Source organism: Enhydra lutris, unplaced genomic scaffold, assembly GCF_002288905.1.
Source record: "Enhydra lutris kenyoni isolate GAN:26980312 unplaced genomic scaffold, ASM228890v2 scaffoldscaffold8, whole genome shotgun sequence".
Taxonomy (NCBI): domain Eukaryota; kingdom Metazoa; phylum Chordata; class Mammalia; order Carnivora; family Mustelidae; genus Enhydra; species Enhydra lutris.
Genome location: NW_019154092.1, coordinates 17,208,923 through 17,235,890, shown reverse-complemented (window position 1 = coordinate 17,235,890; position 26,968 = coordinate 17,208,923). Strand labels below are relative to the sequence as shown.

Sequence of the window (26,968 nt, the reverse complement as noted above, 5' to 3'; positions counted from 1 at the left end):
AGAGGGGCGCCTGGGTGGCTCAGTGGGTTAAGCCTCTGCCTTCGGCTCAGGTCATGATCTCAGGGTCTTGGGATCGAGTCCCGCATCGGGCTCTCTGCTCAGCAGGGAGCTTGCTTCCCTCTCTCTGTCTCTCTGCCTGCCTGTCTACTTGTGATCTCTGTCAAAAAAAAAAAAAAAAAAAAATAGAGGAGGTGAGGGTTGCTGGGGGGAGGGGGGTTGGGAGAGGGGGGTGGGGTTATGGACATTGGGGAGGGTATGTGCTATGATGAGTGCTGTGAAGTGTGTAAACCTGGCGATTCACAGACCTGTACCCCTGGGGATAAAAATATATGTTTATAAAAAATTTTAAAATTAAAAAAAATAAAAATAAAAATAAAAATAGAGGGGGGAAAAATCTCCTTAAAAACAACTGTAACACTTACTATAATTTATACATTAGTTACCAGAGCTAGAATATGAATATCTTATAAAAACCTCATTATAATACCATAGTCCATGTCCATCCTGAGGAGCAGCCTTATAGATGATTCTAAATCTTTTTGATATATTTTAGTAAATAATCCCCTAACTCAGATTTATAAGGGATCAGCTCTACACAGTCAATATATGGTAAGCTACCCAAATATTAACTGAGAACAAAATCATATTTACTATCAAACAGCATAAGCAAATGTACTAAAAAGGTAAAGTTTATTATAACCTCACTTTACAGATTTTCTTCCTACTGCAAAGTCATGATTCAGATGGCTATATTCTGACAAAAGAATATGACAAAAGGAAAAAAAAGGACTACAATAAGGGCTACTTTTATTTCCCTTCTTTCATCTATCCAATATTTTTATCTTTTGTGATTCTTACTACTCACCATGCCCTCAAAGCCAACTCTGTAAAGGTTCTTAGCACCATTATCCCAGAGAACATATGCTGCACTATGTGGGCTTGATGCACTCCAGTCCTGGATTTCTGTTACCTAAGAGAATTATCAGGCAAAACAATTTTTTTAAAAGGAGAGAGGATAAGTTAGTTCTTTTAATTACATTTAAAATGTTACATATCATTTCAGCTATCATCTTATGTAACAGTATCATGAAAAACACTTGTCAAACATATGTCACTTCTAACAATATAACTCAATTATAACTAGAGATATAATTCCAGAATTATAAGATAATTTCTAAAATCATTATAGAAATTTTTAATTGGGAGGCTTAGTGATTATAGTAATAGATTACCAGAATATACATAACGCAATACAAAATTTTAAATTTTGATTCTTAAAGTGTTCCCTTTAAGAATAGTGTATTTTTTTTTTTAAGATTTTATTTATCTGCAGAGAGAGAGATCACAAGTAGGCAGAGAAGGAGGCGGGGGTGGGGGCAGGGTCCTCACTGAGCAGAGAGCTGGATTCGGGGCTCAATCCCAGGACCCTAAGATCATGACCTGGGCCGAAGGCAGAGAGGCCCAACCCACTGAGCCACCCAGGTGCCCCAAGAATAGTGTATTATTTTAAACCCATTATTCATTACAAAATTGAAGATCTTTGACCAGATATCTAGAATGATTTAAGATAAATCTGCTCTCTGGTGAGCTAAAAGCTGAGGCACAATGCTTGATGCCAATATTTAAGGAAGATGAGCTGACATCGCTCCTCCAGCACTATATCCCTCAGCTGCCCCAAAAGGCAAGAAACCCAAGCTAAAACACCATGCCTACAATGGAAACCCAGACACAATCTCTAGGCCCCACACACAACAGATGATTCATAAGCTCTTCTGACATTAAAACAAAACAATACAAAACAAAAATACTACCAACAACTGGGGTTGTTACTCCTTAAGGGCCAAGAATCAACAGCATAAAAATAATACACAATGAGTGCTGAACTGGGGTGTTCTCAAGTAAACCAGTCTATAGCTAAGAACGGGAAGTTGAACATGTGTAACTCATTACTTTTCTCCCTCCTGACACATTTAATCAGCCACTCTTTACAGTTACTTAAAATGCCAAGCTGATGTTAAATATAATTTTAAAAGCATGACCTTAAAACATAATTTTAAAGCATAACCTATTTCAAAAAAGACACATAATAATCCTTCCTTATTTTTACCCTGATTTAAAAAATCATTTTGCAAGTTATATATTTTATGATGTTTTTGTAAAGATAAAAAGGCTTTAAGATTTAATCAAACATTTGGGAAAGATTTTAAATTGTTATTACGTAAGTCTATTTATTTTTAATTTTGAAATAAATCATACATTATAAAAAATATTAACACATATAAACTTCAAAGAATAAAAAAATGAGGGGCACCTGGGTGGCTCAGTGGGTTGAGCCTCTGCCTTTGGCTCAGGTCATGATCTCAGGGTCCTGGGATTGAGCCCAATCGGTTGACTATTCAACTCTTTCTTTCAGCTCAGGGTATGATCCTGGGGTCATGAGATCCCCCCATCAGGTTCCATGCTGGGCATGGAGCATACTTAAGATTCTCTCTCCCTCTGCCCCTGCCCCCAGTGCTTGCACTCTCTCTAAAATAAATAAATCAGGGGCGCTGGGAGGTTCAGTGGGTTGAGCCTCTGCCTTCAGCTCAGGTCAGGATCTCAGTGTCCTGGAATCAAGCCCCGAATCGGGCTCTCTGCTCGGCAGGGAGCTGCTTCCCTTCCTCTCTCTGCCTGCCTCTCTGCCTACTTGTGCATTCTCTCTCTCTCTCTCTCTGTCAAATAAATAAATAAATAAAATCTTTAAAAAAATAAATAAATAAAATAAATAAATCCTTTAAAAAATGCTAGATCAAGTAAGTCTATATATATATATTTTTTTACATTTTATTTATGGGGTGCCTATGTGGCTCAGTCGTTAAGCGTCTGCCTTTGGCTCAGGCCATGATCCCAGGGTCCTGGGATCGAGCCCTGCATTGGACTCCCTGCTCAGCAGGAAGCCTGCTTCTTCCTTTCCCACTCCCCCTGCCACTTCTGTTCCCTCTCTCACTGTGTCTCTCTCTGCCAAATAAATAAAAACTTTTAAAAAATATATTTTATTTATTTGAGAAGGAGACAGAGATAGCAAGAAACCATGAACAGGAAGGAGAGGGAAAATCAGGCTCCCTGCTGAGCAGGGAGCTAGTAGTGGGGCTTAATCCCCAGGACCCTGGGATCTCGACCTAAGCTGAAGACAGATGCTTAACTGACTGAGCCACCCAGGCACCCCATAAGTCTGTATTTTTATAAGGGGTACAAAAATGCATTTGACTAAAAAACAAAGACTACAAAATTTATTTAAATCAAATTCATCTTTTATTTCAAATTACTTCGGATATAAGGAAGTTCATTAGTTAAGCTCTGAATCCTAAATGAAATTCCTTCATTTGTTAATATGATCTGACTTATTGAGGGGGGAACAAAGTGGAAGGCTTAAGAAAGTAACTACATTAATCTTATAATTTCTATTCTGATTAAGAAAGATGTGTAGAATAGTTGCTAAAACCATTAGGTAAAAGGTTGCTGAGGAAAAGAAACTGACAATACCTGACAATATCATTGATCAATCTTAACCTCACTAACAATAATATAATCAGATTTTGCATGCCTGATGTGATGTACCAGAGAGCACAGTGCACTACTTATGAGGTTCTCTTGCCAAAACAAAATCAAGCCTCTATCTCTAACAACTAGTTTATAAGAAACACGAGGGTTAGAGGAACAAGTAAAAGAATACCATAAAGAATCAACAGGAAAAATCCAGAGAACCTGATTTCTTCAACAAATAAATGGAATTTTTAAAAATTATCGACAATTTTTGAAATTGGGTTTTGGGTACATGGAAATTTGTTATACTGTTCTTTCTACTCTGATGTATGTTTGAAATTCTCCATTAAAAAAAGTTTTTTTAGGCACACCTGGGTGGCTCAGTTGGCTGAGCACCTGACTCTTGATTTGACTCAGGTCATGATCTCAGGGTTGAGAGACTGAGCCCCGAGTCAGGCTCTGTGCTCAGCATGGCATTTTTCCTGAGATTCTCTCTCTCCCTCTCCTTCAGCCTCATCCAGCGCTCACACACACACTCTCTCTCTCAAATAAATTTTTTTCAAATAAAAAGTTTTCTTAAAAGAAAGAAATACATCTAATGAACCTATGTAAAACACAACTGACACATATTCAAAAGCATTTATAAAATGAAAATAGTCTTGGGGCGCCTGGGTGGCTCAATGGGTTGGGCCTCTGCCTTCGGCTCAGGTCATGATCCCAGGGTCCTGGGATGGAGCCCCACATCGGGCTCTCTGCTCTGCAGGGAGCCTGCTTCCTCCTCTCTCTCTCTCTGCCTGCCTATCTGCCTAGTTGTGATCTGGTCTGTCAAATAAATAAGTAAAAAAATTAAAAAAAAAAAAATAGTCTTCAAATACTAACAGAGTACTGGTACTTGAGAAACCCTTGAAGAATACACAACACAGGGGTGCCTGGGTGGCTCAGTCAGTTAAGCGTCTGCCTTGGCTCGGGTCAGGATCCCAGGGTCCTGGGATCAAGCCCTGCATCGGGCTCCCCACTCGGCAGAAATTCTGCTTCTCCCTCTCCTGCTCCCCCTGCTTGTGTTCCCTATCTCTCTTTCTTTGTCTAATAAATAAATAAATAAATAAACAAATAAATAAATAAATAAATAACATCGTTTAAAATTTAAAAAAAAAAAAAGAAGAAGAAGAAGATGACTACACCACACACAGGGACGCCCAGGTGGCTCAGGTGATTAAGTGTCTGCCTTCAGCTCAGGTCATGATGGGTCCTGGGATCAAGCCCCCCAACAGATCAGGCTCCTTGCTCTGCCTTCCACTTTCCCTATTTGTGCGCTCTCTCTGACAAGTAAATAAAATCTTAAAAAAAAAAAATACACTACACATTTCCATGGTATCTTTGCATCATGTTTCCCAAAGCCTACACTTGACATGCTTATTTTTGTATACGAACTTTGTTATCACCATTCAAATCATGGGACATGTTGGCGTGTGGTGGGCCAAAGACCGTGTCAGGGCTGCACTCTCAGCCTGGGCTGGTATGTACCCCTTAATATAGCTCACACTGGCCAATTTAGTTGGACACATGCAGTAATAGTGGTGGGGTGAGAATCCTAAGCCTCACACGCAGGTAAAAAAAAAAAAAAAAAAAAAAAATAGGTAAGATACTACACACTATTATGTTCTGCTTTGTCCTACTCATAAAACTTTGAGGGGGACCACAGTAAGCTTAGAAACAAAGAATACATAGTAACTCATCCCCTCTAACTATTCCTGGCCAAGGCCACCACTTCTGTCCTGCCTGAGGTCCTGTGTGAAGCCCTGTGTTTCCCAGGACCTTGCCCACTGACTACCCTGTCAACTACCAGGGAAGCAAGACAGGTTAGCCAGAGACTATTCAATTTATATTGCCTTGGGAGCTTTAATCTATTAAGTGGCAATTCTCTCTATCCTTACACTAGCTAAATTTGTGCTTGCTACTAGTCTTTTCAAAAACGAAATCCTAAACGTTGTGGGACACAGCATTATCCTACAACAAGAAAGAAAAACAATGGAATAAGGATATCAAATATCCATTATCTTGGAGGCGCTTACAACTGTAAAAGGATAAAAAGTAGCCTTGTAAAGGTACCCATAACGTTCTATTCTCTAATCTGTATAGTGGGAACAAAAGTGTTCATTTTACTACTACTCTTTAAAACTTCACGTATTTTATACATTCTTCTGTATTATACAGAACTACTTTCACTGTGAAAGTTACTGTGAAAGTTGTTCACTACACAAGCGGCCTCACAAAAGAGAAGACTGGGCCTTACATCCAGCCCACACTCTACTTACCAAGACCTATGCATTGGGGCAAGACTGTTCCTGCTCCCACCCACAAAAGCGTGCCTTCTCTTTGCAACACGCTTGCCAAGCATGCCCCATAACATTCCATCCATCTAGAGATAGCGCCTTTTCCAAATTCATACTACTCTATTTTCCTTTTCAAAGCAGGGCTCCTTAAATTTTCACATGCATATAAATGACCTAGGGAATCTTGTTATAATGAAGATACTGATTTAGGAGGTCTAGAAGAAAGGGGACCTATTACCTGTCTAACCAGCTGTCAGGTAACACCTATGCTGCTGGTCCACAGCCCATACTACAGTCACAGAATTTAGATTTACATTTTTTGCCTATCAAATCTAATTAAAATACACATTACAGCAAAGTGGGAACTTTGTCTCTTTTGTTCAATGCCATATCCCTGATGTTTGGAAGAGAACCTAGTATATACTAAGTGTTTAATAAATATTTACCAAATTTTTTAAAAAAGCGAAGTTGCTTCCTTAGTGAAAATCAAAGTACTTAAAATATAATAGCTAAAACACATATGTCTGACTTCCAAACATTAAAATTAGACCTTATTATTTAAAATGAAATCAACATAACAACACTCAAATAATAACTCAGAAAACATGTATTAGGAAAAAAAGAAAATATGTATTTGAAAAAAACATTAAAAATTTTAAATTCAAAAGGATCTATACTAAGCTCCAATATCTCTGCCTATCCCATTCCAATCAAATAAGCTATACAAAATTCCCTTCAGAATAACTGCTACACTTGACTCCTGGACAATTACCTGAGAAGGGTAACAGAGTTAAGTAAACTGGTTAACAAAAGTAGATGCCTATTACCTCCCGCCTACCCCAGAAACAGGCCTCAAGGGAATTAAATATAAAACAAGTACATTCAAATGAAAACTTAATAAAAAGAAAGTCAAAAGCATGATATACTACTTAGGGAAGACTGGCCCAAACAGCATGTTCAGAAATGCCTTCTGGCCAACAAAATGGCAACATGAAGCCAAAAGGCAGAAAGGTAAAATCTACCCAACAACCTTCTCAATGAATATCAATATTTACAACAACGTGGGAATAATCTTTATTCTTCCAGAAAAAAAAGATTTTAAAAACTGTTACTGGTATAAGAAAAAATGGGCCAAGAAATTCAGTTATAGTAATAAAAATCTTCTGAACATACAATACTATAGAATAACATGATGAATTAATTTAAAAAAGTCACCTTTCCCCTTCGTCCATTTCCTCCATCCTGATCTTCCCATTGCCAGTCCACTCCTCGTACCACTCTGGCACCTGCGAAGATCCCTCTGGCTGTAATCTTCTTAGATTTTCTACGAGACTCTAACAGAACACTAAAAATAAAAGTATGTATTTTAATTTATATAAAAGTATATTAAAAATAATTTCTTTATTTATATATATGTAAATGTTTTTGAGTGGGGGGGGTTGATGATCCCAAGCAAGCTCCACACCCAACAAAGAGTCCAATGCCAGGCTTGATCTCACAACCCTGAGATCATGACCTAAGCTGAAATCACGGGTTGGATGCTTAATGACTGAGCCACCCAGGTCCCCCGCCAGTAATTTTTTTAAAGATTTTTAAAATTCATTTTAGAGAAAAAGCAAGCAAGCATGGGGAGGGAGCAGAGGAAGAGGGAGAAGGAGAGAATCTCAAGCAGACTTCCCACTGAGCATGGAGCCTGACCCAGAGCTCAATCCCATGACCCTGAGATTGTGACCTAAGCTGAAACCAAGAGTCAGATGCTCAACCAACTGAGCCACTGAGGCACCCCAATTTATTTTTAAAAATAAAATAAAAAAGACTATAATTTTAAAAATACAAAAGATTTTTATTTGTTCTAGTTAATACGTTAACAGCATGACACATAAATACCTTTACATTCCACAGGTGAGAATGGTGACAATAGTTAGAAGAAAAATGATACCTAATATTCACTGAGCTTTTACTATAAGTAAAGCACTTACAAAAGTGTAAAAGTTCACTATACTCCTAAAGAGTATATTTTATCCATTGTTATGTTATTTTATCCATTTTACAAATGAGGAAACAGAGTCTCAAAGAGATAAGTGATTTATCCAGGGTCACAAAACCTAAATAATAATGGAATGGAATCAACATATGAATCCAGCCTAACCACTCAGAGTATCACTATACCCTTCACCACTTTAGAAGTGGCAAACTCAAACCCCTACAACTGTGAGAAAAGTAACATAAATTAAGGCCAAAAAGGTAACACCACAGCAATGACAAATGGCAAGTGGCACTTGATCCCAGGTTCAGGAAGACAAGAAGCAGTGGTAGGGACTCTGATGAACTCAAGACCATGATTTGTCTTAAGGGTACAGATGCTCCTCTGTCAGCCAACTGTCACCATGAAAAAATGCCCAGTGCTGACAGTCTTTGGGTGTGTGTGTGTGCGCATGTGTGCGTTCAAAAATTTAGAGCACAGCACAGGCCAAGTAATATATCGGTGGCCTGAATGTAACCTAACGGTAACTTGTTTCCAAAGTACTGAATATTTACAGAGGACTATGGACCTTGAAAAAATTCTACCCTCAAAAATCTGGACCAGCTTAGTTCTCCAAGGCCATCTTTCCCTTATTCTTCTATATCCTTCTCATTCATAAAATCAATAAGGTTTGGGGTTTTTCCTTTTGTTTTGTAATTTTACTTCAATATTCTATTCATTTTTAGAACGTCTTTATTATACCTTAACTTTAAAACTTGTAAGCAAAAGGATAAGAATAAACAATTTGCTCAAAACTACTCAGTTAATAAAAGCAGGACCAGGATTTGAACTGGGACAGTCTTTTTCTTTCTTTCTTTTTTTTTTAAGATTTTATTTATTTATTTATTTATTTATTTATTTATTTGACAGAGAGAAAGAGAGATAGCACAAGCAGGGGGAGTAGCAGGCAGAGGAAGTGGGAGAAGCAGACTCCTCACTGAGCAGAGAGTCTGACATGGGGCTCAATCGCAGAACCCTGGGTTCATGACCTGAGCCGAAGACAGACAATCAAGTGAGCCACCCAGGTGTCCCTGAACTGGGGGGGGACAGTTTTATACCTAAATCCATTTTTCTACTACTACTGCTGCTTCCCTATGACTGGCTAAATTCTTGCTCCTATACATTATTCTTATATATCTACATAAGAAGACTCAATCACCTAAAACTCTGTACCAATTCACAGTTCATATTCCTCTCTCTCTGCTAAGACATTTAATACTAATAATCCCTGTATACAGTGTAAAATATCAAATGATATTCACTCCTGGTCAAATAATCCCTTAACTTATAAACTCTTTAAGAAGAAAAAAGAATTCTGTGCTTTAAGGGCACCTGGGTGGCTCAGTCCATTGAGTGTCCAAATCTTGATTTTGGCTCAGGTCACTGATCTCGTGAGATTGAGCCCCACGTCAGACTCCACACTCAGCACGGAGTCTGCTTGAGATTCTCTCTCTCCCTCTGCCCTTTACCCTGCTTAATTGCACTCTCTTCTCTCACATAAATAAATCTTAAGGAAAAAAAAATACTGTATTTTAGTTATCTTCAAATTTATACAAGCAGAGTAGCTGCTACATAATCTTAATGAACGCCTGTTGATTCAATCAATGGGCCCAGTGTTCATCTGGTAGCAGTTAACAGAAGAGAATGCACAGTAAGAAGAAAATAGTGAGACTCTCTTGGGCTGCCCTTGCATTTCCAAATACTGAGGAGTGCCAAGTCTCCATGCCAGAGATAGAATAGCCCAGATTATCTTGAAAAAATACGTGCAACTCCATCTTCACAGAGCTCTTTTCTCACTATATGGCAGGCCTGGTCCACATTAGCCTAATATCTCCTATGTCCTGGTACTAAACCAGCTGTCAGCAGCTATTCCCAAATCCTATTTTTAAGGCTAAATAGTATAAAAAATTGAACGCCAACAAGGAATTACAACTGAAGAAAAACTGTTTACCCTACCGCTCACTTCCTGGTGTGGTAATTCTATAAAAGCGATGTCTTAAATGATGTTTATCTCCATGATAACAAACAGTGCACAAATCATAATTTGTACATTCTGCACATTTCCATCGAATGCCAATGATTGGTTGCTGCCGGCAGGTATCACACATGGTTCCATCATGCTTGATGCCTATTAAAACAAAGAAACATGCTTACATTAACTGCAAGAATTATTTACTTGAATATTACTCCCTGGGGAAAAAAATAACACAACATTTTAAAAAGTAATTCAATAAAGTAGGAAAGACTATTTCAAATGTACCATATATAGTTTCAAGACAACATATTTCAAGTATTTTAAACAGTATAAATTATAAACTAAACATTTTCTGTCACTTCTTTCTTCATTAGTAAGAGTACTTCTCAGTAACACTTTTTTTTGCTGTCATCCACAAACTGAAACTTAGGTTCAATCTAGCAACAGAAAGAAGAATCATTTACTACCAAGTAGATGTTTCAGACTTCAAACATTCAGAATCTTTTGAGGAATTTCAACCTATTCTCTAGGTTAACAATTACTCCAAAAGAAAAAAAAGTTTTACCTCATACCATGGAAACAAACTACCAATTAATTTAAGCATCCATCCCTAGGTATTGAAAAACCCGGGGTGCCTGGGTGGCTCAGTGGTTTAAAGCTTCTGCCTTCAGCTCAGGTCATGCTCCCAGGGTCCTGGGATTGAGCCCCGCTTCCGGCTCTCTGCTTAACAGGGAGCCTGCTTCCCTTCCTCTCTCTCTGCCTGCCTCTCTGCCTACTTGTGATCTCTGTCAAATAAATAAATATAATCCTTAAAAAAAAAAAAAAAAAAGAACGAAAAAGAAAACCTCCACACCCCAAACAACAAACTTCAGAAAAGGATTACCAAGTAAGTTTCTCAGTATAAAAGGAAACAATATACTATAGTCAAGATTGCTGTTAGTTTGTTTTCCTTACAGAACAAGAATACAGTCTGGAAAAAAGGAAATAAGCATTTGGCAATATGATCTCCACTAAAGAGGATAACATGAATGACATAGACAATTACAACTATAAAAGCGGGGAGGGCACCTGGGTGGCTCAGTTAAGCGTCTGCTCTTGGCTCAAGTCATGGGTCACAATCTTAGGCTCCCTGCTTGGCGGATTGGGAATAATGTTCATAAGCATCTGCCTTCGGCTCAGGTCATGATCCCAGGGTCCTGGGGTCAAGCCCCACATGGGACTCCTTGCTCAGCAGGGAGTCTGCTTCTCCCTCTCCCCTGCCTGCTGCTCCCCCTACTTGTGCTCTCTCTCTCTCTCTCCATCAAATAAATAAAAAATAAATAAAATCTTACTATTCTATTTAGATCACCTGATAAATTAAAACTAGAAGTTTTTTAAACAATGTGGGATCTGTGAACATCAGTATCACTACTTTATGGTAATGTATGATCAGGCCCAATACTGAACTACAAGCAAGGGCTGTATTGTCCATTCAACACTAACACTCTTGGATTTGAGTTCTGGCTTTCACTAGCTGTTACTGTGCCCTTGAAAGAGTCATTTTAACATTAGTATTTATATAAAAAATAATAGTATTTATTTCAAGAATTTGGGGAGCAGAGAAGTAAGGTGGGGTTTAAATGAAACAAGACTGCTCATGTTGAAGGTGGGTAAGAGGGATGTTCATTATATAATTCCCTATTTTGTGTTAAGTTTAGAAAATTTCCATAATTAAATAAAAGGATTCATTTTAGTTCTCAGAACCTCAGCTCCCTTTGGAGGAGGCATGTTCTTTAAAGGTAAGGGCTGTTCTAAGAATCAAGTAAGAATGTACTACATATGCGAGAACTAGAGCACAAAAATAGTAATGTTATTACTAATCTCTAAAAGAACTAATACACTAACTGCTGCTTCCTGGTAAGGAAAAAAAACTGCATAATTAATTTTCTATATTCAAGTTTAAAATCCCATAAGGTAACTACTGTCTAAATAAAGAGTCAAACATGAAGATAAACTTGTGCCTGAGCTGAGATGGTTTAAAAAACGGGGTGGGAGGAAGAACAGTAGAAGGAAGATGGGATGCCTCGTGAGCAGGACACCCTACACCAAATATGTTTCATGTGCAATCCTTCCGCATCTCCTGACACACAAATGTCTGACTGCATTGGGGCAGGTGGCAGATATCAGTACCTGCTGATTTCATTCCGTGACTATTTTATGCTACTGTGGGCAGACCCTCTGCTGCTTTCAAGTATCATCCCTAGTGTAGAATGGAGAACAGAAAGGAAGAAAATTAAAGTGGCTAGAAAAAAGGGGTCAAATCATAAGAAAGTTACACAATATTTACACAGGTGTAAATAATGGTACTTTAAGCCAGGATAAAGCTAGTAGAATTGGAGAGAAAACAGAAGTCAGGAAGATTAAGGACTTAATGCCTATGGGTTAGAAAACTAAAGATGTAGAAAGTAACAAAAAAAGTATAAACGAGATCATTCAAGAGAAAACAGATAAGAGATATTTAGGAACAAACAGTACACTAGAACTGCACTGTTTTTTACTTTTAAAAAGAGAGAGACAGCACCATTAACAACAAAAAAGCACATACTTAAAATAGCAAGTCCAGGGACGCCTGGGTGGCTCAGTCAGTTAAGCACCTGCCTTCAGCTCGGGTCATGATCGCAGGGTCCTGGGATGAGTCCCATATTGTAAGCCCTGCTCAGTGGGGAGCCTGCTTCTCCCTCTCCCTCTACTTGCACATGCGTGCTCTCTCTCTCACTCTGACAAATAAATAAAATCTTTAAGAAAAAATTCCAAGTCCAGGCCTCTATTAATAGATACTCATCTAAGAAACAAAATGAGGGGTGCCTGGGTGGCTCAGTGGGTTAAGTCTCTGCCTTCAGCTCAGGTCATGATCTCAGGGTCCTGGGATCAAGCCCCGCATCAGGCTTTCTGCTCAGCTGGGGGCCTGCTTCCCCCTCGCTCTCTGCCTGCCTCTCTGCCCACTTGTGATCTCTCTCTCTCTCTGTCAAATAAATAAAATCTTAAAAAAAAAAAAAAAAGAAACGAAATGAAAAAAGAATCAGGACAAATTTCCTAGAAATACTGGATGAGTAGACCTTTCAAAGGAATAAAGAAGAAATCTCAGAAGTACAGTGTGTATTCAGTGAACCAGGAGCAGCTTCATTTGTTTGGCAGCAATTTGAAATATCATCAGAGACTTAGAGATAAAATTATAGTCAGGCTGGGATATAACAAGATACAACATGATTTCTGACTGGCAGATTTAAATTGTTACATTAAATGGTAAAAACAAGAGTATTTGAGTTAAGAAACTAGTTCTCTAACTTTCTAGCTAGGTAATGTTCAGAATAAATTTAAACTACTACTCTGGGACCAATATTCTTATCTATACATGGAGAAAATACTTCCTTTCATATCTGTTATAAGCTGACTATATTTCCCTCCCCCCCAAATTTATGTTGTAGCCCTAACCCTCCACATGCTGATACCTGCAGATGAGACCTATGGGAGGTAGCTAGGTGGTGAAGAGGTAATGAGGGTAGGGCCTCCAGTGTCCTTAAAAGAAGAGAAAGAGCTAAGAGGTCTCCCACTCTATGCCACATGAGGACACAGCCAGAAGGCAACAAGCCAGGAAGACAGTCCTCACCCAGGAACGGAATTAGCAAGCACCTTACTCTTGGAATGCCCAACCTCCAGAACTACAAGAAATAAATTCCTACTGTTAAACCACACACTCTATGGTAGTTTGTTATGGCAGCCAAGGCAGAAAAAGGTAATACAGAAAGGGACCTTGTGATGCTAAGTGATATACAGAGGTAAAAACACTTTGAAAGGCTTTAAAGCAAAATGCAAATAGAAAGAATTATACTGCACTTATTAAATGTACTAATTACATTAGTATAATTAAATTATACGGCATTTATTAAATGTACTAATCATCTACTTAAATAACTTGGTGATCAAAATCATCATATATTCCAAGCAAATCTGGCAACTTACACAGAAAATCAAAGAACTTTTAAATTCTCAATTTCCCAGAGACTATATATGGAACATTCAATTACTCATGCATGGATTACCCGTATTTTAGCAAATTACCTACCTTCTCCATGGCAATTCTCTCATTACTGTTTTATGTCAGGTTTTCCCCCAAAGCTTATGATTTACCTGCAGCTATATCTGTCTTCTCAGCTCCTCTTAAATGTTTTCACTCCAGCACAGCAACAGACACAACTGCCATAAAAGATAGTCCTAAAAACCAGCAGATAATCCACTACCTCTCAACAGTTGATAATGATATATTCTACCCTATGGCTCATTAAGTCTGACTGCATCAATCATGAAAATTATCATCAGCCATAAGCCCAAAAGAAATTATATTCTAAACAGAATGTATACTAAAATAAAAACCACAAATTTAAAGCCATAAAACTCAAAGCTACTAGCATTCACTAGTATTACATGCTTCAGTCATTTAGAATAAAAATCGAAAGGTGAAATGCAATCTTTATTCTTCTTTTTTAAGACTATAAATGAATTCATGAAAAAAAAGGTTTTTTTTAATCACATAAGGTTTGGTTTTTTGGGTTTTTTTTTTGTAAAGGTACCAAATAATCCATAAACTGGGTAATCACCTCTTGGGTTACTAAGAATTTGCTATATTTCACTTTAAATCAGTATGTAATAAATTCCTTATAATGTTCACTGGGAAAAAAATATGCAATTATTCCTGCAGTTATTTCCCAACACAAATAGGAAATGTTTATAAAGAAAGAAATTATTCTAGCTCACACAAATTTTTTTTTTAAGTAAATTCTAAAACCAATCAACAGATAAATATTTTGAAGAACTATCATAACAATGTCTGATGCAGGACTATTAAACTGAATTTTAAATTTTTATACAACTGCAACTTATAATAAGAAATAGCAAATCAGGGGCGCCTGGGTGGCTCAGTGGGTTGAGCCGCTGCCTTCGGCTCAGGTCATGATCCCAGGTCCTGGGTTCAAGCCCCGCATCGGGCTTTCTGCTCACCAGGGAGCCTGCTTCCTCCTCTCTCTCTGCCTGCCTCTCTGCCTACTTGTGATTTCTCTCTGTCAAATAAATGGATAAAATCTTTAAAAAAAAAAAAAAAAAGAAATAGCAAATCACAATATGCACTTTTAAAAATTTACAGATTTTAATAATGAAATACAGGTGTATCCCTGCTCTGTAGGTTCATTTTATACCAGTTAGATTCCTAAAAACCTGAGTATATATTTACAGTGGAGGAAAGGGGTGATAGATAGTATTTTCCAAAGGGGGCCACACCAATATATATTCACCTTAATTGCTCTTCTGACAATGTGACAATGACAGATGACCACTAAAAGGAGAGTCTATTTTCCTTCCCACAGAATCTGGACACTTGCAATTGCCACAGTCAACATAAGGAAGCAGAAGTAACAGTGTACAGCTTCTAAGGTTAGATTGTAAAACACAGTGCAGGTGCCACTTGTCTGTCTGTATCTGTCTTTATGTCTCCCTCAGGATTCATACCCTGCATGCCTTGAGAGTTTTTTCATCATTAAGTCTGGCTACCCTGAAGCCACCCATGATAGAGAAGAACATGGAGAGGTCACACAGATATTGCAGAGCAGAGACAAACTGTTCCCCAAACTGTCTCCAAATCCCCAATCCATGGAAGCAATGAACATATAAATTTCTACACACCAGTAAGTTTTGGGGTAATCTGTAACCATTTTAACTGAAACAAAGCAAGTTTTTTAAAAAGTATTAACTTTGTTAGAGTTCCTTACAACATATCGAAAATAAAGATAAACTGATAAGCTAAATATGAAAATAGAAAAGCAGGGGCGCCTGGGTGGCTCAGTGGGTTAAAGCCTCTGCCTTTGGTTCTGGTCATGATCCCAGGGTGCTGGGATCGAGCCCCACATCAAGTTCTCCGCTCCTCTGGGAGCCTGCTTTCTCCTCTCTCTCTCTGCCTGCCTCTCTGCCTACTTGTGATCTCTGTCTCTCAAATAAATAAATAAAATCTTAAAAAAAAAAAAAAAAACAGAACATCATAAAAGGGCTAGAAAAAAGAAGCTGAACATATTTTACAATTTTGAGTAGTCTTTCTAAGATAACATGAAACCTAGAAGTCACACACATGCCCAAATGAGCACACACACTATACAAAAAATGCAATATAGAGAAAATCTGAAAACCCACCTCAAACTGCTGAGTGGTTCAGGGTGCAGGAGGATAAGGAGAGAGCACTTTCATGTTTTATTCTACATACTTTTGAATTGTTTAGTTATATTATAACCATATTATTTTCATAATTTATTTTAAAAAACGCAAAATGACTAATTTTATCCTCTCAAATTGGCACAGATTAAATATATGCATGCAAAGACTTAAGCTAATAAGATTTTGCTAAGAATGAAATATAAATTCATACAACCTTTATGGAAGTACTTGCAAAATGTTTCAAATGTCTTAAAGACTGTCAGATGCCTGGGAGGCTCAGTTTGTTAAGTATCTGCCTTTAGCTCAGGTCATGATCCTAGGGTCCTGGGATTGAATCCCTCATCTGGCTTCCTGCTCAGTGGGAAGTTCGGGTTCTCCCTCTGCCCTCACCCTGCTCTTGCTCATTCTTTCTTTCTCTCTCTCGAAAAATAAATAAATAAATAAAATCTTTAAAAAAAAAAACAAAAACAAAAACCAAAGCACTATGACCCTGTCTTCAAATTTTTTAAAAAGTGCATCCAAAGATACTAAGTTCTTTGTAGGTAAAAACAAAAATTGAACATAACCTATGTCAAAAATATGCGACTACTTATGTGTAAACTATGGTAATGCATAGAGAGAAATTCTATGCAATTAAACCATGTTGTAGAAGAAATATTACTGATATGGTAAACTATATTTTTTTCATAAACTCATTATTATCTTCTAAAGTAGTAGCAAAGAACTACAATATACCATTATATAAGACACATAATACACATGCACAGAAAAACTAGAAAGATAATCTCCAAAATGTACTAATGGGATTACCCTTTATGGTTTTCTAAATCTTCTACACAGAGTGTATATTAGTTCTAGGAAGCAGATGAGTGAATAGGGGCATTAATATATCATCAGAGATGCTCATGTATGTCATCTATAAATTAAAATAAAAATAAAAACAAAAACATGTTATTTACAGCCAATATTTACAGAGACTAACTTTCAAATACTCTAGCAACAGAGTATGTAACTACAACTTAGAAGTTTTTGTTTCTTTTAATCCTTACTCTAACTGAGCTATTACATGAAAATAAAATATATACTTTATCTGGCTACACTCCTCACCGGCACATGCCTGCAGTCACAGGCTAAACTGTCTTACCCCTGGAAAGCACCATGACCAAAACATCATAATTAATATCAAATGTCAGTAATATCAAGTGTCCACACAGTGGTTAAGTTTCTGAATAGGTCTAAAACAGGTCTTCTTTGTCATCACAAAAAGTAAAATGCACTAAACAAATCAGTACCAATACGCACTTAAGAGGTTTATCCTTAACTATGCAGCTCTTCAAGTAAGAGTTGGCTGATGAAAGGCAGAGGGAAAATGTATCCCACCTTCCCCATCTGACCAAAGAATGAAAAGTCCAGTTTTCAGCTATTCGCTTATTGATGTATTTTTCATCTCTAAGCTCATTTTCCACAAAGCACAATGATAACATTCATGAGCTCATAACCTAAGTATAGGTTTTCTTTAAAAGGAGCTATTTAAACACACAATGATAACTCATTTAAAAAAAAAAACAAAAAACCTACAATTCATGGTTTTAGAGAATACCTCAGGAAAACCATTAATGCACACAAAAGCACATCCAAATCCTTTCTTGGTTCCCACAGTTCAAATGCCAGCAAAGCTACTGGAACAGCTGTTAAACAGACAAGGCTGAGAATTGAAAAGAGTAAACAAAGCAGCCTCCTCCACCATCAAACTGAGCACTACAGAATTTTTAATGAGAATGCAATTAATTGACTTTAAAACAAAAGTTGATATTTAAAGAAAACACAAAAAGGAGAAAGGGTATTTAATCAACAAGACCAACACTTCACTGAGTTCTTACTTCAGTAGCTCGTTTCCCCTTAAGACATCCACCCAATTCATTCGCATCTAAAACCATTCCCTCCCAGTTTAAACCTCCTTAGCCTTGGCAAGTGTTATTCCTTAAAATGTTCATTTCAAAAAACTTAATTCCCTAACTAAACCTATTAGTCCTTTTTCTCCTTCCTATAGAATACCATATTACCCTAGAGACTCAATGCTCTTTTCCTTTGCTACAGTTTATGAAGACATCTGCCACTATTAAATGAACCACGTGATGATAGCTTTTGACTCATTCTACCAATACTCAAATGACCATCTGCTCTACATTTTAATGGCATCTCGCCTAAATTCAAAAACTTAAGAGAATTTACACAGCTTAAGTCTTTTTGTTGGAAAATTTTATGAGAACAATAAAATATGCTGGTCAAGATGAATGACAATTCTTAAAAGAGCCAATGAAAACATCTCAAAATCATAAAGCAGTGATTTAAGTAAAATGTTAAATTTCTAGTTAGAAAAGATGACTGAAAGAATCAGAATTCTCACTACAAGCAGTGCAATCTACAAAGCACTTCAACACGTAACAAGAATACCTAAATTATCACTTTGTGTAATAGCAAAAGAAAAAAGTAAACAATATAATTGTTCACCAACAAAAGAATGGAAACATGGATTAGGTATAGAATGGAATACCTAAAATTAATGTTCAATAGTCACACAATTCAAGTGAATGAATCCTTCAACCATAACACTGAATTTTTTTTAATTATCTAAGAATATAAAATGTTGCAAATAAAGTACCACATATTGTTCATAAAAACATAGCACAAATGTTATATATGTACAAATAGTACATAAAAACGTAGCACAAACTTTAAAAAAAAAGAACCCATAAATTTCTAGATAATGATTACCTTAGGAGAGGAGAAAAGGGAATGACATTGGATAGAAGTACACAGGGCATTTTGTTTCTAGATGGGTTCACAAGTATTTATTACTCAATCTACTCAGATATCGTATATATTAAGTGATAAATTTTAAAATATTTTAAAGTTAAAAAAATCCTAATAGATTAATATGACACCTGGTTAATCCTCTAAATTTGTACCCTAATTGGAAGTTTCACCTAACATTAAAAAAATAATTTGCAAGTCATTAGCCAGTCTTTAAATGTAATTACTTATTGTGGCATAACTGTTGATGTCATTCAACCAAGAAAGAAATCCTATTTCTGATTTAAGGATTCATTCAACTTTAACCCCAAATCAATGTGACAAAAAGTAACAGAGGTTAAACAGAGTTAAACCAACTGTAGTATATGCATCTTACTCTCCCTGAACCTTCAAACTACTTACTGGCTTAGAAATTGTCTCAATAATAATTAAAATTCCTAATGAGGGTAAGGCCTCTGTAACCTGCCAGCTGGTTGGTATATTCCACATTCCTTTCTCTTGAGAAATACTAAATTAATGAAAATAAGATTGTTATTACTAATAATACTGGCCACTACTCATTACCACATGAAGCTAACATGCCTTACACATACTTTATTTAATCTTTCCAATAATACTAAAAGCTAGGCATTATGATTCCCATGTAAACATGAAGATACTGAGGCTGAGGTAAGTAACCTACCTTAAGTCACACAATATTAGTAAGTGGCAGGCTCAAATTCAAACCTAGGTGGGTCTGATTACAAAGTTTGGCCCTATTAAGGTCTTCGTTCCACTCAGGTTTTTTCTCCATCTGATCTTACCTAAAGAATAATTACATATCTAGAGCAGCATGTTCCCAATTCAAGTTACTAGATTCAAAATACTATAAGTTATCAAATCCTATTCTAATAGTCAAATAAATCTCAGAGAGATACACTTTAAAAATTGAAATGATTGGGGTGCCTGGGCGGCTCAGTGGGTTAAGCCTCTGCCTTTGGCTCAGGTCATGATCTCAGGGTCCTGGGATTGAGTCCCGCATCGGGCTCTCTGCTCAGCAGGGAGCCTGCTTCCTCCTCTCTCTCTCTCTCTCTCTCTCTATCTCTCTCTGCCTGCCTCTCTGCCTACTTGTGATCTCTCTCTGTCAAATAAATAAAATCTTTTAAAAAAAAATGAAAAGATTATTTACTTTTTAGTTCATTTCAATAATGTAGTAAAGTGCAACATCACTATTTCAAGTACAACCAATTCTTATTATACATTAAGAAAATGTCTCTGAAGGCATCTCACCCAAAATCTACAATTCCATCATATCTTTTCTGTTGGACAAGTTATTCTCATCTATTTTTGCATCCTCTACTACTCTACTGTACTACAAGTTTGCATAATTAAATTACAATCATGCCCTACACAATCCAAACAAAAGAAAGAAGTTATCAAAATAGGCATACACTTGGCAATTTTAGTATTACGTTTGTTATTTTTAGCACTGTTGTATAGGGGTAGAAAGTTAATAAGGTCAAACAAAATTAAGAATTTTATCACTTTTGGGGAGCCTGGGTGGCTTAGTCATTAAGCATCTGCCTTCAGCTCAGGTCATGGTCCCAGCATCCTGGGATCGAGACCCACATCCGGCTGCTTGTTCCGAGGGAAGCCTGTCTCCCTCTCTTACTCCCCCTGCTTGTGTTCCCTCTCTCACTGTGCCTGTCTCTCTGACAAATAAATAAACAAAATCTTTAATTAAAAAAAAAAAATTTATCACTTTTTTTCCTGCTAACCAATGAAAATTTACTATTTCATTTTAGAAGCAAAACATGCGTCTGCGTACCTTGACATACTCCAACTTCATTTTACAGGTGAAGAACTATGGCTCAAAAAGATTAATGTTATAAAGTTGGGGAGAAAAACTGACAAACCCAGAATTTTTTTAAGATTTTATTTATTCAGGGGCGCCTGGGTGGCTCAGTGGGTTAAGTCCTCTGCCTTCGGCTCAGGTCATGATCCCAGGGTCCTGGGATTGAGCTCCGCATCGGGCTCTCTGATCGGCAGGGAGCTGCTTCCTCCTCTCTCTCTCTGCCTGCCTCTCTGCCTACTTGTGATCTCTTCCTGTCAAATAAATAAATAAAATCTTTAAAAAAAAAAAAAAAGAAGATTTTATTTATTCATTTGAGAGAAAGGGAGCAAGCACAAGAGAGCACAAGCAGCAGGGAGGGACAGTGGGAGAGGGAGAAGCAGACTCCTCGCTGAGCAGGAAGATGGGGACTCTATCCGAGGACTCTGGGGTCATGACCTGAGCCAAAGGCAGATGCTTAACCAACTGAGCCACCAAGGCATCCTAACAAACCCAGATTTTAATCTCCACCATCAACTTACTACTTGTGAAATCTTGAGCAAGGTAGTTCATTTCTCATAGCCTGTTTTCTCATCAGTAAAGTAAAGGCTATCAAATAACATTTTTATCAGGATTAAATGATAATATAAATAATATACTATATATTATATATATATATAAAATATATATAGGGGCGCCTGGGTGGCTCAATGGTTAAAGCCTCTGCCTTCAGCTCAGGTCATGATCTCAGGGTCCTGGGATCGAATCCCACATCGGGCTCTCTGCTCAGCAGGGAGCCTACCTCCTCCTCCTGTCTCTCTCTGCCTGCCTCTCTGCCTACTTGTGATCTGTCTGTCAAATAAAAAAAAATTAAAAAAAAAAAGAAAATATATATATAGATAACATATAAAACACTTAGCATAGTGCCTGAAAAATGATGGGAGCCCATGAAATATTAGTCTACTCCCCTAGTTAACAGTCTTACTTGATAAAAATCTAGAATGAACAAATAACCTTAAGTTCCCTACTAAGCTAGTACATTTTCCACTACTTCATGAAGACAGACTTGGGGAAGGGGTGAGCAAGGCACCATAATCTTAACTATTACAATTCCAAGCTATTATAATTTATTATCATCAGCCCTACAAAACTCTCAAAAATCAAATAATGGCTTTTTTTTTTTAATGTAAAAGCTTCTATCCCATTTCTTGTCTTTTTATGAACAAAATTATCATCAGTAAGATAAATCTACCCCTGGAGAAAACCAAATACTCGTATCATGAGTGTGTTTACAGAATATAAAGTAATTCTAACAATGCAACTATCTACAAAAGTTAATGTGCTTTAAAAAAAAAAAAAAAAAGTACTCCCCAAATGATAAATGAATGTCTGGGCTATCTGCTTTTGTTCCCTTACCTCCCCCACTAAGTTAAATGACTGACACCTTATCTTAGTTGTGTTCTATCAATTCACTTATAAGCCAGTTGTATAGAACTCAGAACCCATTTTTCCTCCAAAACAAAGTTTTTAAAGATAATTTAGGTACCAGACTATGTCACAAGAACTGTTTACACGGAGCTATGGGCATACAAAGATAAAAACTGTTAAAATTGATAAAAACTCTCAACAAAGTGGGTTTAGAGGGAATACACCTTAACCTTAACACAATAAAGGTCATATACAGGGTGCCTGGGTGGCTCAGTTGGTCAAGTGTCTGCCTTCAGCACAGGTTGTGATCCCAGGATTCTGAGACTGAGCCCTGTGTAGGACTCCCTGCTCAGCAAGCAGCCTGTTTATCCCTCCCCCTCAGCCACTCCCCCCACTTGTACTCTCCCACTCTCTGTCAAATAAATAAATAAAATCTTCAAAAATAAATAAATAAATAAAGGTCATATATGATAAATCCATAGCTAACATCATATTCAATACTCTACGATTAGGAACAAGACAAAAATGTCCACTCTTGCCACTTTTATTCAACATAGTACTGAAAGTCCTCACCGCAGCAATCAGACAAGAAAAAGAAATAAAAGGAATCCAAATTGGTAAAGAATATGTCATTATTTGCAGATGACATACCATATGTAAAAAACCCTAAGAAGGCCACCAAAAAACTATGAGGACTACTAAATGAATTCAGCAAAATTGCAGGATGCAAAATTAATATATTGAAATCTGTTGAACTAGTAACACTAATAATGAAGTAGCAGAAAGAGAAATTAAGAAAACAATCCAATTTACAACTGTATCAAAAGGAATAAAACACACGCAAATAAATTCAACTAAGGAGATGAAAGACGTGTACACTAAAAACTAAGATATTGATGAAAGAAATTCACAATTAAAAAAAGACAATAGAAACAAACAGAAAGAAACACTGTGCTCATACTGGAAGAATTAATATGGTTAGTGTCCATAATACCTAAAGCAATCCACAGATTTAATGCAATCCTTACCAAAATACCAACGGTACTTCCCACAGAAGTAAAACAAATAATCCTAAAATTGTATGGAACCATAAAAGATCCCAAAGAGCCAAAGGAATCTTGAGAAAGAAAGAAAGTTAAAGATATCACAATCCCAGATTTTAAGCTATAATACAAAATCACAGTAATCACAACAGTATGGTACTGGCATGAAAATAAGACACTGACCAATGGAACAGAATAGAGAGACCAGAAATAAAGCCATGCTTATACAGTCAATTAATCTACAACAGAAGAGGCAAGAATATACAATGGAGAAAAGACAGTGTCTTCAATAAATGAGTACTAGGAAAACATACTAGTACTAGACAGCTACATGCAAAAGAATGAAACTGGACAATTTCTTACACCATACATGAAAATAAACTCAAACTAGATTAAAAACCTAAATATAAGACCCCAAATCATAGAACTTGTGAAAAAAAACATAGGCAGTAATCTCTTGGACATGGGCTTTACTTTAACAACATTTTCTGGATATGCCTTCTCAGCAAAGGAAATATAAGCAAAAATAAACTAGTAGGACTACATCAAACTAAAAAGGCTTTTAAACAGTGAAGGAAACCATCAACAAAACAAAAAGGCAACCTACTGAATGGGAGAAGATATTTGCAAATGATATATCTGATAAAGGGTTAATATCCAAAATACACATAAAGAACACATATAACTTAACATCAAAAACAATCCAATTTAAAAATTGGCAGAAGACCTGAATAGACATTTTTCAAAAGAAGACATCCAGATGGCCAACAGACACATGAAAAGATGCTCAGCATCACTCATCACCCAGAAATGCAAATCAAAACAACAGTGAGATATCACCTCACACCTAGTATCAAAAAGAAAATAACAAGTATAGGAAAGGATGTGATGAAAAGGAAACCCTCATGCACTGCTAGTGGGAATGTAAGCTGTGCAACCAGTAAGGAAAACAATATGGAGGTTCCTCAAAAATTAAAAACAGAACTACCATATGATCCAGTAATTCCACTGCTGGGTATTACCCAAAGAAAATGAAAGCACTAATTCAAAAAGATATATCCACCCTTATGTTTACTGCAGCCTTATTTACAAGAGCCAAGGTACAGAAGCAACTCACATGTTTATTGACAGACGAATGGATAAAGATGATGTGGTATATACATATATGTATACACACACACACACACACACACAGAATGGAAAACTACTCAGACATTAAAAAAAAAAAAAAAGAATGGTCTTGCCATTCACAACAACATGGATGGATCTAGAGGTTATTATGCTAAGTAAAATAAGTCAAAGAATGACAAGTATCATATGATTTCATTTACACCTGAAACCTAAAACAAACAAACAAAAAACAGCAAAAAAAAAAAAAAAGGGGGAAAGAGACTCATAAACATACAGAACAAACTAGTGGTTGCCAAAAGGGAGAGATATAGGGGAATAGGCAAAATAGGTGAAAGGGTTTAAGAGGTACAAATTTCCAGTTATAAAGTAAATAACTCACAAAGATGAAAAGTAAAATGTAGGGAATATAGTCAATAATATAGTAATAACTTTGGTGAGAGATAACTACATTTCCGATGGTGAACACTGACTAAATGACAGCCCAGGTCACGATCTTGAGGTCCTGGGATGGAGCCCCACATCATTGGGTTCCCTGCTCAGCAGGGAGTCTGCTTCTCCCTTTCCTGCTGCTGCTCCATCTGCTTGAGGTCTTTCTCTTATTCCCTCTCTCTCCAATAAATAAATAAAATCTTTTAAAAGAAGATGATGATGATGATGATGATAAGGAGGAATATTCTGTTTTTAAAAAGCCATTTTCCGGGGCACCAGGGTGGCTCAGTGGGTTAGGCCTCTGCCTTCGGCTCAGGTCATGATCTCAGGGTCCTGGGATCAAGCCCCACATCGGGCTCTCTGCTCAGCTGGGAGCCTGCTCCCCCTCCCCCCGCCTGCCTCTCTGCCTACTTGTGATCTCTCTCTGTCAAATAAATAAAATCTTAAAAAAAAAAAAAAAAAGCCATTTTCCTATAGGTACTTAAAATGAAAAAGTTCCTGCTAAGTGACTTAGAGCAATGGTTTCCAAAGTGAGGTATACAACTCGGGAGATACAGAACATGATCCTTTGAAATGCAAGAGAAAATGGAAGTCCACGATGTCTTACTGATAATCACAAACTCTAAGCGTTTTTGTAAGCTAGCAGCAAACTCACTGAGTGATAAATCCTGATCCTGAACAAACAAAATGCTATATATAGTAGGTAGTCTTTATCATCCCCTTAGTATCATTATTCATATGTTTCCCTGCAGAAATATTAATTTATCTGATTACATGGTACTGCTGTGAACTTCAAAGTGGGTGTTACGTACTGTGTTGCAAACACAGCATATTATAGTTCTAAAATCCAAAAGTATAAACTTAGTCCCAAGCATTCCAAAAAAAGGGGGGTTGTGGACTTACACTGAAACTTTTACTTTTACATTTACTTTTTTTCTAAAAATCTAAAAATGAAATTAAGTTTTACTAACTGTAAATTAGTCAGCTGACACTAACACCTTCAGTAGCCTTGTATAAAAACACATACCATAGGGAACACAGGTGTACTGAAGGTGAGTGAGAGACTGAGAGCACCTGGGCCCACCATTGTTGCTCACTTCTGGCACATTAAGACATACTGCAGCTTTTTTGTGCCTAATTAAGTGGGTTTGTGGAACACATGCTAATGACACAAAACAACATGTTGATTATCTTGAGACAAAGTGCTTAAGAGGCAAAATTAAGAATGAGTTCATTATTTTTCACTTACAAAATAAATGAAAAATAAATGTTTCAAAATTACACACATTTTCTGGGATGAAAAGTAGGCATTGATGGTATGCTCCTTATAAGATCTTTTAATTATGCTCATTTAATGTGTCCCAGGTAAAGATGATGTGAGAAAATAAGTGCTGCCCAAAAGAAACTGGAGTAAGCAAGGTGAAAACTGGTATTTGGAGATGTTTCCATCATTATACGGTCTTTAATAACAAAATGATGTGTATCACCAATTTTCATATTCATACTTGAAAGAAAATAATATTTTATTTCATTTTAAATTCAGTAAATTCAGAATTCATTGATTCAAAATATAAAAGAGAAACACCTTCCAATTCATACATAAGAAATGATTAGCATCAGAAAAGAGGGAGAGTTACTAGCTAAATTTCAATAAAAATTTTACTTGGCTGGTAATGGAATAGAAAAATAAGATTAAGATAGTAAACATTATTCGTTAGGGTCCAGTCAGGAGACAAAAACTATACCAATCCACCATTTCTAGAAATGGGCAAACAAGGGGGGAAAAATGAGAGTACTAAAATATAAGAGGCTTTTAAAAAGCATCCCATATGGCTAGGATCCAGACCTTGATGAAAGGGTCGGACCGGCTGGTGCTGGTATCAGTGAGTGGGGGCACGCTGAAGATATTTCTGGTTATACTGGAACAAAGTACACTAGAATCAAATACTGACACTGAAACCCTACTGGATAAGATGATACCAAAAGAAAGCTAGCAAAACAGAAAAGAGCAAGTTCCTTCTCCCACTCCAGCCTTCCAGTGTCCTTTGAGCATCCCCTATTGGCATAGCCAAGTAGGATCCAGATGGCAAAAAAGAATATGCAGAGTCCTACCACAGCCTCACCAGGTACAATACAGAGAGTGGGTTGAAGCCAAGACACAAGAGCTTAATAACCAGCATAACATTCAGAAATGCACTTCTTCCCTTTGGATCAACTATCTATCTT

General features: G+C 36.9%; 1 protein-coding gene across 1 annotated transcript in view; it reads right to left on the bottom strand.

The window, feature by feature from the left end:
- Positions 1-26,968, bottom strand: part of LOC111142494 (mindbomb E3 ubiquitin protein ligase 1) — a 130,866-nt gene that overhangs the window by 97,504 nt on the left and 6,394 nt on the right. The window contains exons 2-4 of the mRNA XM_022495703.1: positions 9,835-10,006; positions 7,071-7,200; positions 866-970 (exon numbers count right to left, since the gene is read on the bottom strand). Coding sequence (XP_022351411.1) covers positions 866-970; positions 7,071-7,200; positions 9,835-10,006 — 407 coding nt within the window. The remainder of the gene's footprint in view (positions 1-865; positions 971-7,070; positions 7,201-9,834; positions 10,007-26,968) is intronic.